This window comes from Chlorocebus sabaeus, chromosome 29 (genome assembly GCF_047675955.1).
Source record: "Chlorocebus sabaeus isolate Y175 chromosome 29, mChlSab1.0.hap1, whole genome shotgun sequence".
Taxonomy (NCBI): Eukaryota; Metazoa; Chordata; class Mammalia; order Primates; family Cercopithecidae; genus Chlorocebus; species Chlorocebus sabaeus.
The window spans coordinates 3,839,561-3,852,902 of record NC_132932.1 but is presented as its reverse complement, the minus strand read 5'-3'; the positions used below and the strand labels follow the sequence as shown (position 1 = coordinate 3,852,902).

The 13,342-nt window shown below is 46.5% G+C and overlaps 1 protein-coding gene across 8 annotated transcripts in view; it reads right to left on the bottom strand.

The window, feature by feature from the left end:
- The window catches only part of TEP1 (telomerase associated protein 1), a 58,643-nt gene extending 46,233 nt beyond the window's left edge, over positions 1–12,410 (bottom strand). For 2 of the 8 annotated variants that reach the window (XR_005236783.2, XM_007990645.3), the window contains exons 1-8: positions 12,272–12,402; positions 6,696–7,286; positions 5,059–5,229; positions 4,125–4,259; positions 3,285–3,446; positions 2,412–2,573; positions 2,065–2,136; positions 154–278 (exon numbers count right to left, since the gene is read on the bottom strand). Coding sequence is in view for 6 of the 8 variants with exons in the window: in XM_007990645.3 (XP_007988836.3) it covers positions 154–278; positions 2,065–2,136; positions 2,412–2,573; positions 3,285–3,446; positions 4,125–4,259; positions 5,059–5,229; positions 6,696–7,262 (1,394 nt within the window). In the remaining 2 variants the exon portion in view is untranslated. Of the gene's footprint in view, positions 1–153; positions 279–2,064; positions 2,137–2,411; positions 2,574–3,284; positions 3,447–4,124; positions 4,260–5,058; positions 5,230–6,695; positions 7,287–12,271 lie in introns of all 8 variants that reach the window. The other 6 variants (XR_496895.3, XM_007990644.3, XM_007990648.3 and 3 more) reach the window with 6 other exon arrangements.
- Between the last annotated feature and the right edge of the window lie 932 nt (positions 12,411–13,342).

Genomic DNA, 13,342 nt, shown 5'->3' with positions numbered 1-13,342 from the left:
AAAGCCAGCAATTGGAAAGCCAGTCATGTCTACAGGGCAGATCTGCCTAAAGTCATGTTGCTGGGTTTGAGAACTACTGGGATAGGGGCCATGGATGTTGAAAAGTTATGGAATTACTTAGACGGAATGCATGCTCAGGGTGGAGCTCCTCACCTGTAACCCAGCAGGGCTTGAACGTGCTGCGCAGGCTCGTGGATGTGCAGTCGCTGAACCAGCTTCTTCAGGGTGAACCTTGGAGGATTCTTTTTCTCTGACACTGTATCATAGGCCTTCTCAAACTGTGGAAACATCCCCAAGTCCCACAGGGGTTCTTTCATCCATGACCATGGGAACTTTCTTCAGTAAAACAGATTGTAAAACCATCCTATCCCTATGTGGTAATTTCTTTCCTCAAAATAGATTTGGCCAAGGAGTAGGAATAGAGGATACAAATCTCTGGCAACAAGAGTTCCCATGGTGAGCACAGGATGGCAGCTCTTTGGGGTCACCGTTTCATTCACACAAGCGGTCAACATGGGATGACTGGCTTGTGAGAAACAAGGTGGGGACAGAATGAACACAGGACAGCTTTGTTTGTAGAGGAGGGAAAGAGAAAATCAGCTCCGATTTAAATCACTGAGACTCTAATAGATAAATGAAGAAACAAGCACAATGCAGGTTATGAGGAGTTTAAAAACCAAAAGTAGGCCGGGTGTGGTGGCTCATGCCTATAACCCTAGCACTTTGGGAGGTCCAGGCAGGAGGATCATTTGAATCCCAGCTACTCGGGAGGGAGAAGTAGGAGGTCAGGAGTTCGAGACCAGTCTGACCAACATGGTGAAACCCCCCCCTACTAAAAAAAAAAAAAAAAAAAAATTAGCTGGGCGTGGTGGTGCACGTCTGTACTCCCAACTACTTGGGAGGCTGAGGCAAGAGAATTGCTTGAACCCAGGAGGTGGAGATTGCAGTAAGCCAAGATAGCACCACTGCATTCCAGCCTGGGCTATAGAGAGAGACTCTGTCTCAAAAACAAATAAATAAATAAAAACTAAAAGTAGGTAGCTTTCAGAATCTTCTATGGTAAAAGAACTAAATTTAGGATATGTTAATGGGATGAAAAGACGAGTTGACCAATGGAGAATGTGTTCTTTCTTGTAACGCTAATATGTATTTTCCTAATCCTCTGTTTTAATAATGATGATGGTAGTGATAGCTAACACTTATTTACTGCCAGGAATTGCTAGAAATACTTTAAATATACTAACTTATTTAATCTTTATAACAATCCAACAATGTAGGTTTTGCTTTATTCTCATCTAATACATGAGAAAACTGAGGCAAGAGAGGTTAAATCATTTGACCAAAGTCTCATAGCCAGTAAGGGGTGGACGGAAGATGCAAACCCAGGTGACCTGAATCCAGATTCTATGCTCTTAACTGCTAAGTACAATACCTTATTTGTACGAAAGTTAAACAGATTTTGTTTGGTTTGTTTTTAAAACTTCCTGTGAAAGGTAAATATTTCATAATGTTTTTAACTCACTTATCCAACTTTACTGACATGTCACCTGGCAGTAAAGTACAATACTGGCTGGGCGCAGTGGTTCACGTCTGTAATCCCAGCACTTTGGGAGGTCAAGGCGGGTGGATCACGAGGTCAGGCGTTCGAGACCAGCCTGGTCAACATGGTGAAACCCCGTCTCTACTAAAAATACAAAAATTAGCTGGGCGTGGTGGCACACGCCTGTAGTCCCAGCTACTTAGGAGGCTGAGGCAGGAGAATCGCTTGAGCCTGGGAGGTGGAGGTTGTAGTGAGCCAAGACCGCGCCACTGCAGCACTTCAGCCTGGGCAACAGTGTGTGACTCTGTTTCCAAAAAAAAAAAAAAAGTACAATACCAAGGAGAGTGAAGTGAAAAAAAAATAAAACCACATGCCTTTCCCAGTGCTCTCAGAACCTTACCCACAATCACAGCCAAGAATTCCAAGGCAGAAAGTATTTTTAATCCTAATGGAATTTTGTTCCTAAATATTATTCCAGAAAAGATTGTACATGCACATATACAACCCCAGAAGAAGGAACTCACCTTTTTCTGCTCATCTCTAAGAAACACCATGTACCTTGGAAAAGGTCTGCGAGAAAATGGAGGCTCCATCCTCTGTAGGGACAAGAGAAGCAGTTTCAAAAAGGGAAATGGAGGCTGTCCCTGAAGAAACCCAGTCAGTAGCCCTGAAGGTGCATCTCTACCAAAAAGGAAGCCAGCTAGAAAAGAAGCCTGCCCTGCACCATATGCACCCGAGCTCTACCCCGCTGCCCTGAATTTCTCTGACTCTCTTTGCTCCTGGTGTAGGACTCCCCAGTATCAGCATACTCCCTTGTCCTGCCCTTCCCGGAGAAAAGGGGCGTGGGTCAAGGGCTGGGGCAGTGACTGACTGGAGAGCGGGGTGGCCTGCGGGGGTGTCTCTTGGCCCGGTGCTTCCGAGGGTTATACTTAGCCAGCTGGTACTCGTCAAACTGGGCAAATTTGTCCGTCATAGCAGCACGGAGACAGGAGGGCAGGGGCACCAGCTTATTCTCATCTCCCTCAGCCAGGCTCTGTCAAAGGGAGAGGAGACCATTAGAAGCAAGACCCAAACCAACCCTCCAAAACAAAACGAGGCCACTTCATGGAGATATATGAGAGCACAGAAAAGCGAGCAACTTCCCAGCCCTAGCTCCAAAATCACAATTTCTGTGGTACTGATTTTCATTTCTTCATTAGAAACATGAGGTCCAGGCTGGGCGGGGTGGTTCGCCTTTACACCTGTAATCCCAGCACTTAGGGAGGCCAAGGCCAGTGGATCACCTGAGGTCAGGAGTTCAAGACTAGCCTGGCCATCATGGTGAAACCCCATCTCTACTAACAATACAAAAACTAGCCAGGCATGGTGGTGCACACCTGTAATCCCAGCTACTCGGGAGGCTGAGGCAGGAGAATCACTTGAACCCGGGAGACAGAGGTTGCAGTGAGCCAAGATCACACCATTGTACTCCAGCCTGGGCAACAAGAGTGAAACTCCAAAAAAAAAAAGCATGAGGTCCAAAATAAGACCATTTTTTTCCTCAAACTTTGATCCAGTCCTTCTCAATCATCTTCTCCATGTTGGGCAACCCAGCCTAGTAGATGGAGAAGCTGTCCTGTCTGGGCACCAATGCTGAGGAAAGCTGAGGGGAAGCCAAACTGCCTGAGAATTTTCTCCAAGGAGGCAGTGAGCATAAGAGAAGGAACCAAGGGAAGGCCCAAGCTCAGGGAAATGAGCACCATACCTGGTAAAGCTCAGCCACCTGGATCCAGTCAGAAGGCAGCTGGACAATGGCACAGAAATATCGTCGCAGGTGGGGGCGGCAAGCCGGCAAGAAGGCAGCAATGGCCAAGATTTTATTGGCCACATTCCGGACATTCAGCTGCTGCCTGGCATACAAAGATGCCTAGGACACAAGGTAAGAGGACTAGAATCTCAGCCACTCCTCCCGTAGCTTTCTGCCCTGAACTTACTTGCTGATTGAGTGTGCCTGTATAAAACCTTTCCTGAGCCCTCCACATTGTCCACAAAATATGAAGCCCAGGCTGCCTGACTTGGCATTCTAAGTCCTCCATATTCTATCCCTTACCCACCTTTCCAGCATGTCTTCTTCTGAGTCTACTGACTGCCTTGCAAGTCAACCAGGCCTTTTCCTTCTTTGGAAGACCTCCTGCATCAATATCTACCAAAAAGTTATCCAGGGTTCAAATCATTCATTAAACCTGCCATTTTCCAAAAACATCATAGAAGATATTTCCCACCCCGCTCTTCTCTGCTTCAGAAATGTTCACTATGTAATATTCCAGCTGTATTTGTATGATATTTGGAAAAGTATTTTGCTTCCCTAACAATGCTATAAGCTCCTTGAGAGAATGGGCACTTACTAACAAACCAAGCCTAGTATACTCTTTCCCCACTCTTCACTGAACCACAGGGACTAGGCCTCAGACTCACCCAGAAATTCTTCCTCAGAGAAGCTCCTCCCATCCTCAACATGAGGCTAGTCACCATCCCTCCACACATGGTAATCACACTCCCTGTCTACCAGCTTTACACCCCCATCCCCTCCTTCACACCACAATACCTTGAGGATAAACTCAGGCTCCAGGGGCGCAAGTTCACGACAGTTTTCAAAAATGGCAGTCAGAGTGGGGTCAGATGCATCTTTCATGTTTACTTCTGAGACCAGAGTAGAGCACAGCAAGCTCAATAGAGCCATCTGGGAATTCAGAAAGAGAGGGAAGAAATGAGAAGAGAGGTAATAAGGACCAACTTAAGCATCCATGCAGTCTAACTTACAAAATCAAGGACAGAGAGAATGGACCCGAGATGTGGAGTCCAATTGAGAACTTAGAAAAAGGGACTAGGACCAGGCATGGTGGCTCATGTCTGTAATACCAGCACTCTGGGAGACCGAGGTGGGCAGACCACCTGAGGTCAGGAGCTCAAGAGCAGCCTGGCCAACATGGCGAAACCCCATCTCTACTGAAGACCCAAAAATTAGCCAAGCATGGCGGCGCATGCCTGTAATTCCAGCTACCCTGGAGGCTGAGGCAGGAGAATAACTTGAACCCAGGAGGCAGAGGTTGCAATGAGCTGAGATCGTGCCATTGCACTCCAGCCTAGGTGACACAGCGAGACTCCATCTCAAAAAGGAAAGAAAGAGAGAGAGAGAGAGGGAGGGGGGCGGGGGGGGGGGGGAGAGAGAGAGAGAGAGACAGAGAGAGAGACAGAGAGACAGAGACAGAGAGAGATAGAAAGGAAAGGAAAGGAAAGGAAAGGAAAGGAAAGGAAAGGAAAGGAAAGGAAAGGAAAGGAAAGGAAAGGAAAGGAAAGGAAAGGAAAGGAAAAGAAAAGAAAAGAGAAAAGAAAGAAAAGGGCATTAGGAAGTGAGAAATAAGAGAAGGGGAAGGTATCCCTACCTTCCCCTTCCAACTGGGGAGGGGACCTGGTTCAAGTACTCCACCCCCAGCCTCCCCTCCACACCATTAACCCTTCCCCAACTCTTGAACTTTTACCTTCTTTTCCTGAAGGACCTGGTCAGTAGGCTCTATATGAGATTCAGAGTCTCCAGAGGTGAGCTTCACGGCCAGATCCTCCACCTCCTCCTCCTCCTCTCCCAAGCTCAGACTATAAGAAGGCATTTGGGCCTCTGCTCCTTTCTTCTCTTCTGAATCAAACCAACGGCCCTGGGGATAGTAGTGGCAGTTATTAATCACAGCATGTATCCACAGACCCTCAAACCAAGATGGATCTGAAGGCAGCACCAGGACATGGGAAAAGTCTAAATCTCCATGAATAGCACCTCTAATCTCCTCTCCCTCTCCCTTCACATGCCAGCACTGATGTGTCCTGACTTACTGCTCTCACATACCACCTTACTCTACTCAACCTTCGGAGGCTTCACCCACATGCTTCATAATCTGCCCCTGCTTTCATCTTTTCATTGATGTCACAACCTGGGAGCACGGGGCTCTTCACACACCTTTTAGGATATTAGTAAGATGTTTTGGGGGTCAGAAGAATAAGGGCAAAGCCCCATATTAATCCCCCAGCAGCCTTGGGCTGCTTAACCTCTCTGAACCTCAGCTTTCTCTCATTCACTAGCATCTATCTGATAGGGCCTCTGGGAAATTAAATGGAGTGATATATGTATGTGTGACTCTGCAAAATGCAAAGCCCTAAATGAATGTTAAGATGGCAGTAGTTGTAATCCTGATAACAACCCTGTGAAGTAGATTTTCATTAAATTCATTTTAAAGGTGAGGAAATTAAAGCTCTAAAGGGTTAAGAGGTTGCCCAAGATTACATAGTTTGTAATTGGCAGAGACAGAAAAAGGTTCAGATTAGCCTTGTCCCTAAACCCGAAACACAAGTATATACAGAAGCAATGTGTGTCTATCTAGTGATTCTGAATTGTATACTAAATGTAGGCATGTAGATGTGTAAAAGCGGATATGTGTTTGCACATGCACACACAATTAAGTGGTCTCTGGTATAGGCCCTGATAGGGCTGTTGGAAAATTAATCAGTAGATGTATCTCATGCCTGATCTCAAAAGCACCTAATTGACTCTGCTATAGTGACATTATGCTGGTTCTCCTGAGCAGAGGCTTCCTAAGGACAGGGACTGTTCTTTGTTATGGTCTTTTGGCCTTTCATCTTTTTGAGACAGTCTCGCTCTGTTGCCCAGGCTGGACTGCAGTGATGCGATCTCGCCTCCTGGGTTTAAGCAATTTTCGTGCCTCAGTCTCCCAAGTAGCTGGGATTACAGGTGCACACCACCACACCCAGCTAATTTTTGTATTTTTGGTAGAGATGGGGTTTCACCATGTCGCCCAGGCTGGTCTCGAACTCCTGGACTCCACCTGCCTTGGCCTCCCAAAGTGCTGGGATTACAGGCATGAGCCACTGCGCCCAGCCAGGACAGGAATTGTTTTTGATCTATTGCACAAAATCTCTAAAGTAGATATGCAGTAAAAGTAACGATGCCAGTGAAGATGGTCCTGCAACAAAGGGTATCTTAGGAGAGGCTCTGAGGAGAGAAGATAGCCAGACACAGAGCAGCACAGAGGGAAACCAAGTCACTGAAAGCTAGAGACAAGAGAGTACAACAGATATGGCTGGAGTCAAGATGAGTGCCTGGAGCTATTACCAAAGTTGCTTCCTGAACTGTCCCTGTGGCAGAGACAGATTTCAGGGCTATAGGGCAGGTTGAAAGGTCTAGTCCCTTAGAGAAATGCTGAGCCCTCCAACTTGGAGGCTCAGAGAGCAGGCAATTGCTGTTGTTCACACAGTACAAATCAGCTTGCGTCATGTGAGATATCTGTAGACTCTGGAAAAAGCGGCTGGCAGACACAGTGCTCTTTAGACTAGGGAGGGTGGCCAGGCACCGGTTCTCCAAGGAGAGGATGTCTGGGTGGGCAGAAACATGTCCATGTGGTTTCTCCATGGTCTTCAGGTCAGAAAGCGTGGCCAGGCACCGGTTCTCCAAGGAGAGGATGTCTGGGTGGACAGACACATATCCATGTGGTTTTTCTACGGTCTTCAGGTCAGGAAGCGTGGCTAGGCACTGGTTCTTCAAGGAGAGGATATCTGAGTGGGCAGATATATGCTGATGTAGTTTCTCCATGGGCTGTAAGTGAGGGAGCATAGCCAGGCACCGGTTCTCCAAGGAGAGGATGTCTGGATGGGCAGACACATGCCCATGGGGTTTTTCCATGGCTGAAACTCAGTTTGTATATGCCTAGAAGGAGAGAAAGACAGGAGATGAGCACCTGGCTGCACTGAGCATGTATTTGTAGGAGAGCATATCTTCCCCACAGCCCTCCCGATAATGCCAGTGATTTGCGAGTGGAAAACAACGAATGTTGTTTTTCCCAGGACTGGGTTCATCCAGAGAATATTCTAAGAGAGAGGGATAGGGAAAAGGTAAGGCAGAGGCCTAAGAGCAGAGAAATTAAGAAAAGGCCGGTGCAGTGGCTCATGCCCATAATCCCAACACTTTGGGAACTAAGGCAAGAGGATTGCTTGAGTCCAGGAGTTCGAGGCAAGCGTGGGCAACACGGTGAAATCCCATCTCTACAAAGTTTTAAAAAATAAAATATATTTCTTAAAAAAGAAACAAAAAGGAATGACTAGAGAAGAAGGGACATGCCTTCTCATAAGAAGGTAAAGGAGGCCGAGCGCGGTGGCTCACGCCTGTAATCCCGGCACTGTGGGAGGCCGAGGCGGGCGGATCACAAGGTCAGGAGATCGAGACCATCCTGGCAAACACGGTGAAACCCTGTCTCTACTAAAAATACAAAAAATTAGCCAGGCATGGGGTGGCGGGTGCCTGTAGTCCCAGCTACTCGGGAGGCTGAGGCAGGAGAATCGCTTGAACCTAGGAGGCGGAGCTTGCAGTGAGCCAAGATTGTGCCTCTGCACTCCAGCCTGGGAGACAGAGCAAGACTCTGTCTTAGAATAAATAAATAAATAAAAATTTTTAAAAAAAGAAGGTAAAGGAGACTCCACCCCCTCCCTGTGACCCCCACTACAGGACTATCAGTTTAATCCCTACTTAGTTGAGGGGCCTCGCAATGTAATCTGGACTGCGGGTTCTTAGCTCCAGAGAAACAGGTACTTTAATCAAGTTGTCAATACTTACCACCTCAGCTTCTTTGCCTCCTATTCACTCTTCAACCAACTAAATGGGATTCTGTCCCCACCAGTCCACAAGTCCTCTTAGGTAACCAAGGAACTTTTTGTTACTCCCATAAATAAATATATCTTGGCCCTTATCTCATTTCACCCCTCAAGTAGAATATGACATTGTTGATTACCCTCTCGTTAAAATTCTCTCTTCCTTTGCTTTCCATGATGCTACTGTCCTGATTTTCTTCCTAAAACTATTCTGGCTAGATCTTCTTAGGGATTCTTTCTCTGCCATTTCTTAACATCAATGCTCCAGAGAGTTCTATTCTAATCCTTTTCCATACTTTCCTGGGGTAGTCTCACCCACTATGCGGCTTCAAATAACATTTCTACGCTGGCGACTCACAGATCTATTCCTGGACCTAGGTCTCCCTCCTGAGCTTCATGCTCTCTTATCCATTTGCCTCTTGGGCATCCCCTCTGGATGATTCAAAGGTGCTCCAGATTCCACAGATCTTAAATGCATCATCTTTCTCCTTCTCTTATCTCTGCCCCAAATCCATTCCCCTTCCTTTGCCCCCTCTGCCTACTGGAGTTTGAAGTGAGACAGACTTTAGTTTGAATCCTCCTTTACCTTGGGATCTTGGTTGGGTAAGATACTTAAATTATCTGTATCTCTAGAGTTTTCACATTTATAAAATTAAGAAAAATGCTTACCTCACAGAGTTGTTATAGAAATAAATGAGAAAAAAATATTAGGCACTTTGAGCATTGCCTGGCACTAAGTTCAACAAAGAAGTTATTATTATTTGTTATTATTATCCAGTAAACTACCAAATCCTATTGATTCCACTCCCTCAGTGCCTCTCAAATCTATCCAATTCTCTCCATTCCGCCTACCACCACCTTTGTTGAAACCCTCTAATCCATGTGGTGACACACTGTATATAGATATGTCTAAAGGACCTCCCTGCTAGAGCCAGATGTGGTAGCCTGTAATCCCAGCAAATCTCGAAGTCTAAGACGGGAGGATCACTTGAGCCCAGGAATTTAAAACCAGGCTGAGCTACGTAGTAAGACTCACTTTTTTTTTTTTTTTTTTTTTTTTTTGAGACAGAGTCTTGCTCTGTCACCCAGGCTGGAGTGCAATGGCATGATCTTGGCTCACTGCAACCTCCGCCTCCCGGGTTCAAGCCATTCTCCTACCTCAGACTCCCAAGTAGCTGGTATTACAAGTGCCCACCACCATGCCCAGCTAATTTTTTTTTTTTTTTTTTTTTTTTTTTGTATTTTTAGTAGAGACAGGGTTTCACTATGTTGGCCAGGCTGGTCTCGAACCCCTGACCTTGTGACCTGCCCACCTCGGCCTCCCAAAGTGCTGGGATTACAGGCATGAGCCACTGCACCTGACCGACTCCTTTTTTTTTTTTTTTTTTTTAAAGCATGTTTGCTTCTTAGCCCACTTGCTAATTGTTTCTCCTTTGTTTTTGTTTTTTTGTTTTTTTTGTTTTTTGAGACGGATTCTCGCTCTGTTGCCAGGCTGGAATGCAGTGGCGCAGTCTCGGCTCACTGCAACCTCGACTTCCCGGGTTCAAGCAATTCTCCTGCCTCAGCCTCCCAAGTAGCTGGGATTACAGGTATGGGCCACCATGCCCAGCTAATTTTTGTATTTGTAGTAGAGATGGGGTTTCACCATGTTGGTCAGGATGGTCTCGATCTCCTGACCTCATGATCTATTCACCTCGGCCTCCCAAAGTGCTGGGATTACAGACGTGAGCCACCATACCCAGCCTAATTGTTTCTCTTTACTGAAATAAAACTCCTTAAGGTAAGGGCTCCTTTGTCTCGCTCCCCTCTGCATCCTCAGTATCACACACAAAACCCGACTTCTGGTCACTTCTCAGCATCATCTCTCACTAACACCCCAATCTAACTCTCAGCACTCTAAGCTTCAATCATACAAATTTTATTTAGCTTATTAATTGCCAAGATATCTCTTGACTCTGGGCCTTTGCACAGGCAGATCCCTGCAACACTCTTTCTTCTACCAACACCACCCCTCTTTTACAAGGCCAAATGCTACTTTCCTCTCACTCTACAGGCTTGTTTCATCATCAATTCCTCCAAAAAGCCTGTGCTGACACCAAGCCCCAGTCTGGTTTAGGTGGCCTTCACAACACCCATACTTCCCCTATCATACAGCACATCACCTGTTTGTCTTTCTTCCCAATAGACCATTAAGTTCCTGAGGAGAGAGACCCTTTTAGCCTTGTTAACCATTGTTCCCACAATTGCTGGTCTGCGGGATTCAGAGGCTTTTGAGAATCTGGTGAAAGCTATGGAGCTTTTTCACAGAAAAAATAGAGTATATACTGTTTTGTGCTCAATTTTCAGAGTGTCTATGAAGCCCATTTATGGACCTCCCAGGATCTCCATAAACTGCAAATTAGAAACCTCTGCCTAACAGAATGCTTGAATTATACCATCAAGAACCTATTTTCTGGCCGGGTGTGGTGGCTCACACCTATAATCCTAGCACTTTGGAAGGCTAAGGTGGGAGGATCACTTGAGGTCAGGAGTTCAGGACCAGCCTGGGCAACATAGTGAGACCTCTATTAAAAAAAAAAAAAAAAAAAGGAATGTATTTTCTTATTTATTTGGACAAAGGCTAATCTCTCATTCATATGTAAATATTTTGGGAATAATATTGTTAAGTCAACCACTTAAACTTAGTGTGAAAAAGCTTAGGGACAGGAGTATAGAACACTTCCAAGAAGACCTGAATGACTAACAATCCAGGGCCAAAAAGGACAACAATATCTCACTGGACGTCAATGTGACAAACACATACAAAATGATGGTTTCCATGCCCTGTACATTTTGCTCATGTCGTTGCCCTACATGAGCCCCCAAGGAAAGGAGTGGGGAATCTCAGAATTGACTCAGATTTTTTTTAAAGAGATCTCAAACCAAAAATAACAGAAAAATAAGGACAGTTTATTTGAGCAACATAATGAGACTGTCCTTTTTAGGATAGGACAGTCTCACTATGTTGCGCAACATAGTGAGACTGTCCTTTTTAGGATAGGACAGTCTCACTATGTTGCTCATTTTATTTTTTTGCCACCCTGGAGTTTTTGAAAGGAGATTCAGCTGAACCACAAATGAAAAGTTAAAGTTCCATCCCCACTTCCATCTCTAGTTCCCTTCTCTGGAAGTAAACATTGCTAACAGTTTTATACTAACAGTTTCACAGTTTCTATGCCTATACAAATATATGCCTTCACCATCACCGCTGCTTCTGCTTTTGCTTTAAACAGGATCATAAGTTAGACTCCATTCTGCGCTTAGTATATCTCAGAGACCCTGCCGTGTTAACACATTAATACCCACCTCACTCCATTTTTTTTTTTTTTTTTTTTTTGAGGTGGAATCTGGCTCTGTTGTTCAGCTTACTGCAATCTCTGCCTCCCGAGTTCAAGCGATTCTCCTGCCTTAGCCTCCCGAGTAACTGGGATTACAGGCGCCCACCACCATGCCCGGCTAATTTTTTGTATTTTTAGTAGAGAGGGGTTTCACCATGTTGGCCAGGCTGGTCTCAAACTCCCGACCTCAGGTGATTCCCCACCTCCACCCCCACAAAGTGCTGGGATTACAGGCGTGAACCACTGCGCCCGGCCTCCACCTCAGTCTTCAAGTGGCTGTATGGTAGTCTAGCACATTTAAGCACAGTCTGGGTTTCTATTACTACAAACGGTTCTCATACTACCATTTGTTGGTGACAGCCACTGTCCCCTTTCAGTGGGCACACAGAGCAAGGAAGTAAGAGGGGATGATTGTCACGTGGTCTCTCTTCCTGTCCCTCCCTCTCCTTCAGCCTTGTCCTCCTTTCTCACCTCCCCTTTCACGCAGTGTACACTCCCTCCCCTTCCCGGAGCCGCCGGGGATGGGAGGAGCAGGGTGGATGCACCCCTAGCTGAGTCTCGGGTGGTTCCTAACCGGCCCCGCCAGGCCCTTCCCACCCGGCTCTCAGCCTCAGAGCCCAGAGCCCTAGACCCAGGGCCAGGGCAAGTTCTGCCTGCGCTCGGGCCCTACCTTAGACTGGGGCTGGAGACCCTGGGTGCCTGACCTGGGGCGTCCGATTCCCGCAGCAGGAAGCAGAAACTTCGCTCTGGGTTCTGCCAGTGGGAAGGGTGGCAGCCGGGGGAGGAGCCGGATGCGGATCTGGGAAGAGACAGTGCGGGCGGAGACTCTCGGGCCCGGGCGGGGCGCGGCAGCGGCTGGAGGGGCAGCGAGCCGAGGGCCGGGCACAACGACATGCCAGGACGGCGACGCGAATGCCCAGGATCCCTGCAGCCTTTTCTGGGACCCGAGTTTAGTTTGTTGTTGTTTCTCTTCTTTTCCCTTTCTGGTGCTGTTTTCCCTGTCCCTAGGGCTTCCTCTCTACCAAATTCGTCTCCTCTGGCTAATTTTCGTCTTTTTTCTCCTATTATCTCTTCAACCACCGTTTCTTGGAAAAGATTTTAGCATGTTCGCTGCCTATCTGTACACTTCTCCTTCCTAGCATCAAAGACGGTCAGACTCAATTCATCCTAAAGTTCCTTTGAGGAACTCCTTAAAAGGAGACGGAAAGTCCAAAGCAACCGCCTGTAACCAAGTGTAGACATCAGTCAATCCAAGTTCGCTGAACAGAGAGCAAGTCCCTCCCCTCCTGTTGATCAGAAGAGAGATACGTGGATCACACAGAATCTATCTGGAGCCATCCTGAATGATTAATGCTGAACCCTTTCCAGGAAGATGGAACCAGGCTTAGGAAAGAGACAAGTGACCCTTAGGTTAATAATGCTAGCTTCATAAAGACAGGACCAAACATAGTAGCAGGAGAAATATGCTTTCTGCCTATAAAGCAGATTAGCTGTCTTCTGGAAAATATCATTGCTTTCCTTAGAGAGGTACCCTTGAGTCTCAGGTAACAGCTGAGCTTCGGCTCAGAATTGAGGATATTCTATCCTCTGTTAACTGAGCCAGTACCACTTTCCTTCCTTAGAAACCTCCATTGCCACCCACCCCATCAGTCCCAACACTCCCTACAATGGTCTTTATGTTTGTGTCTCCCCAAAATTTATATAGTGAAACCCTAATACCAATGCGATGATCTTTAGGGTG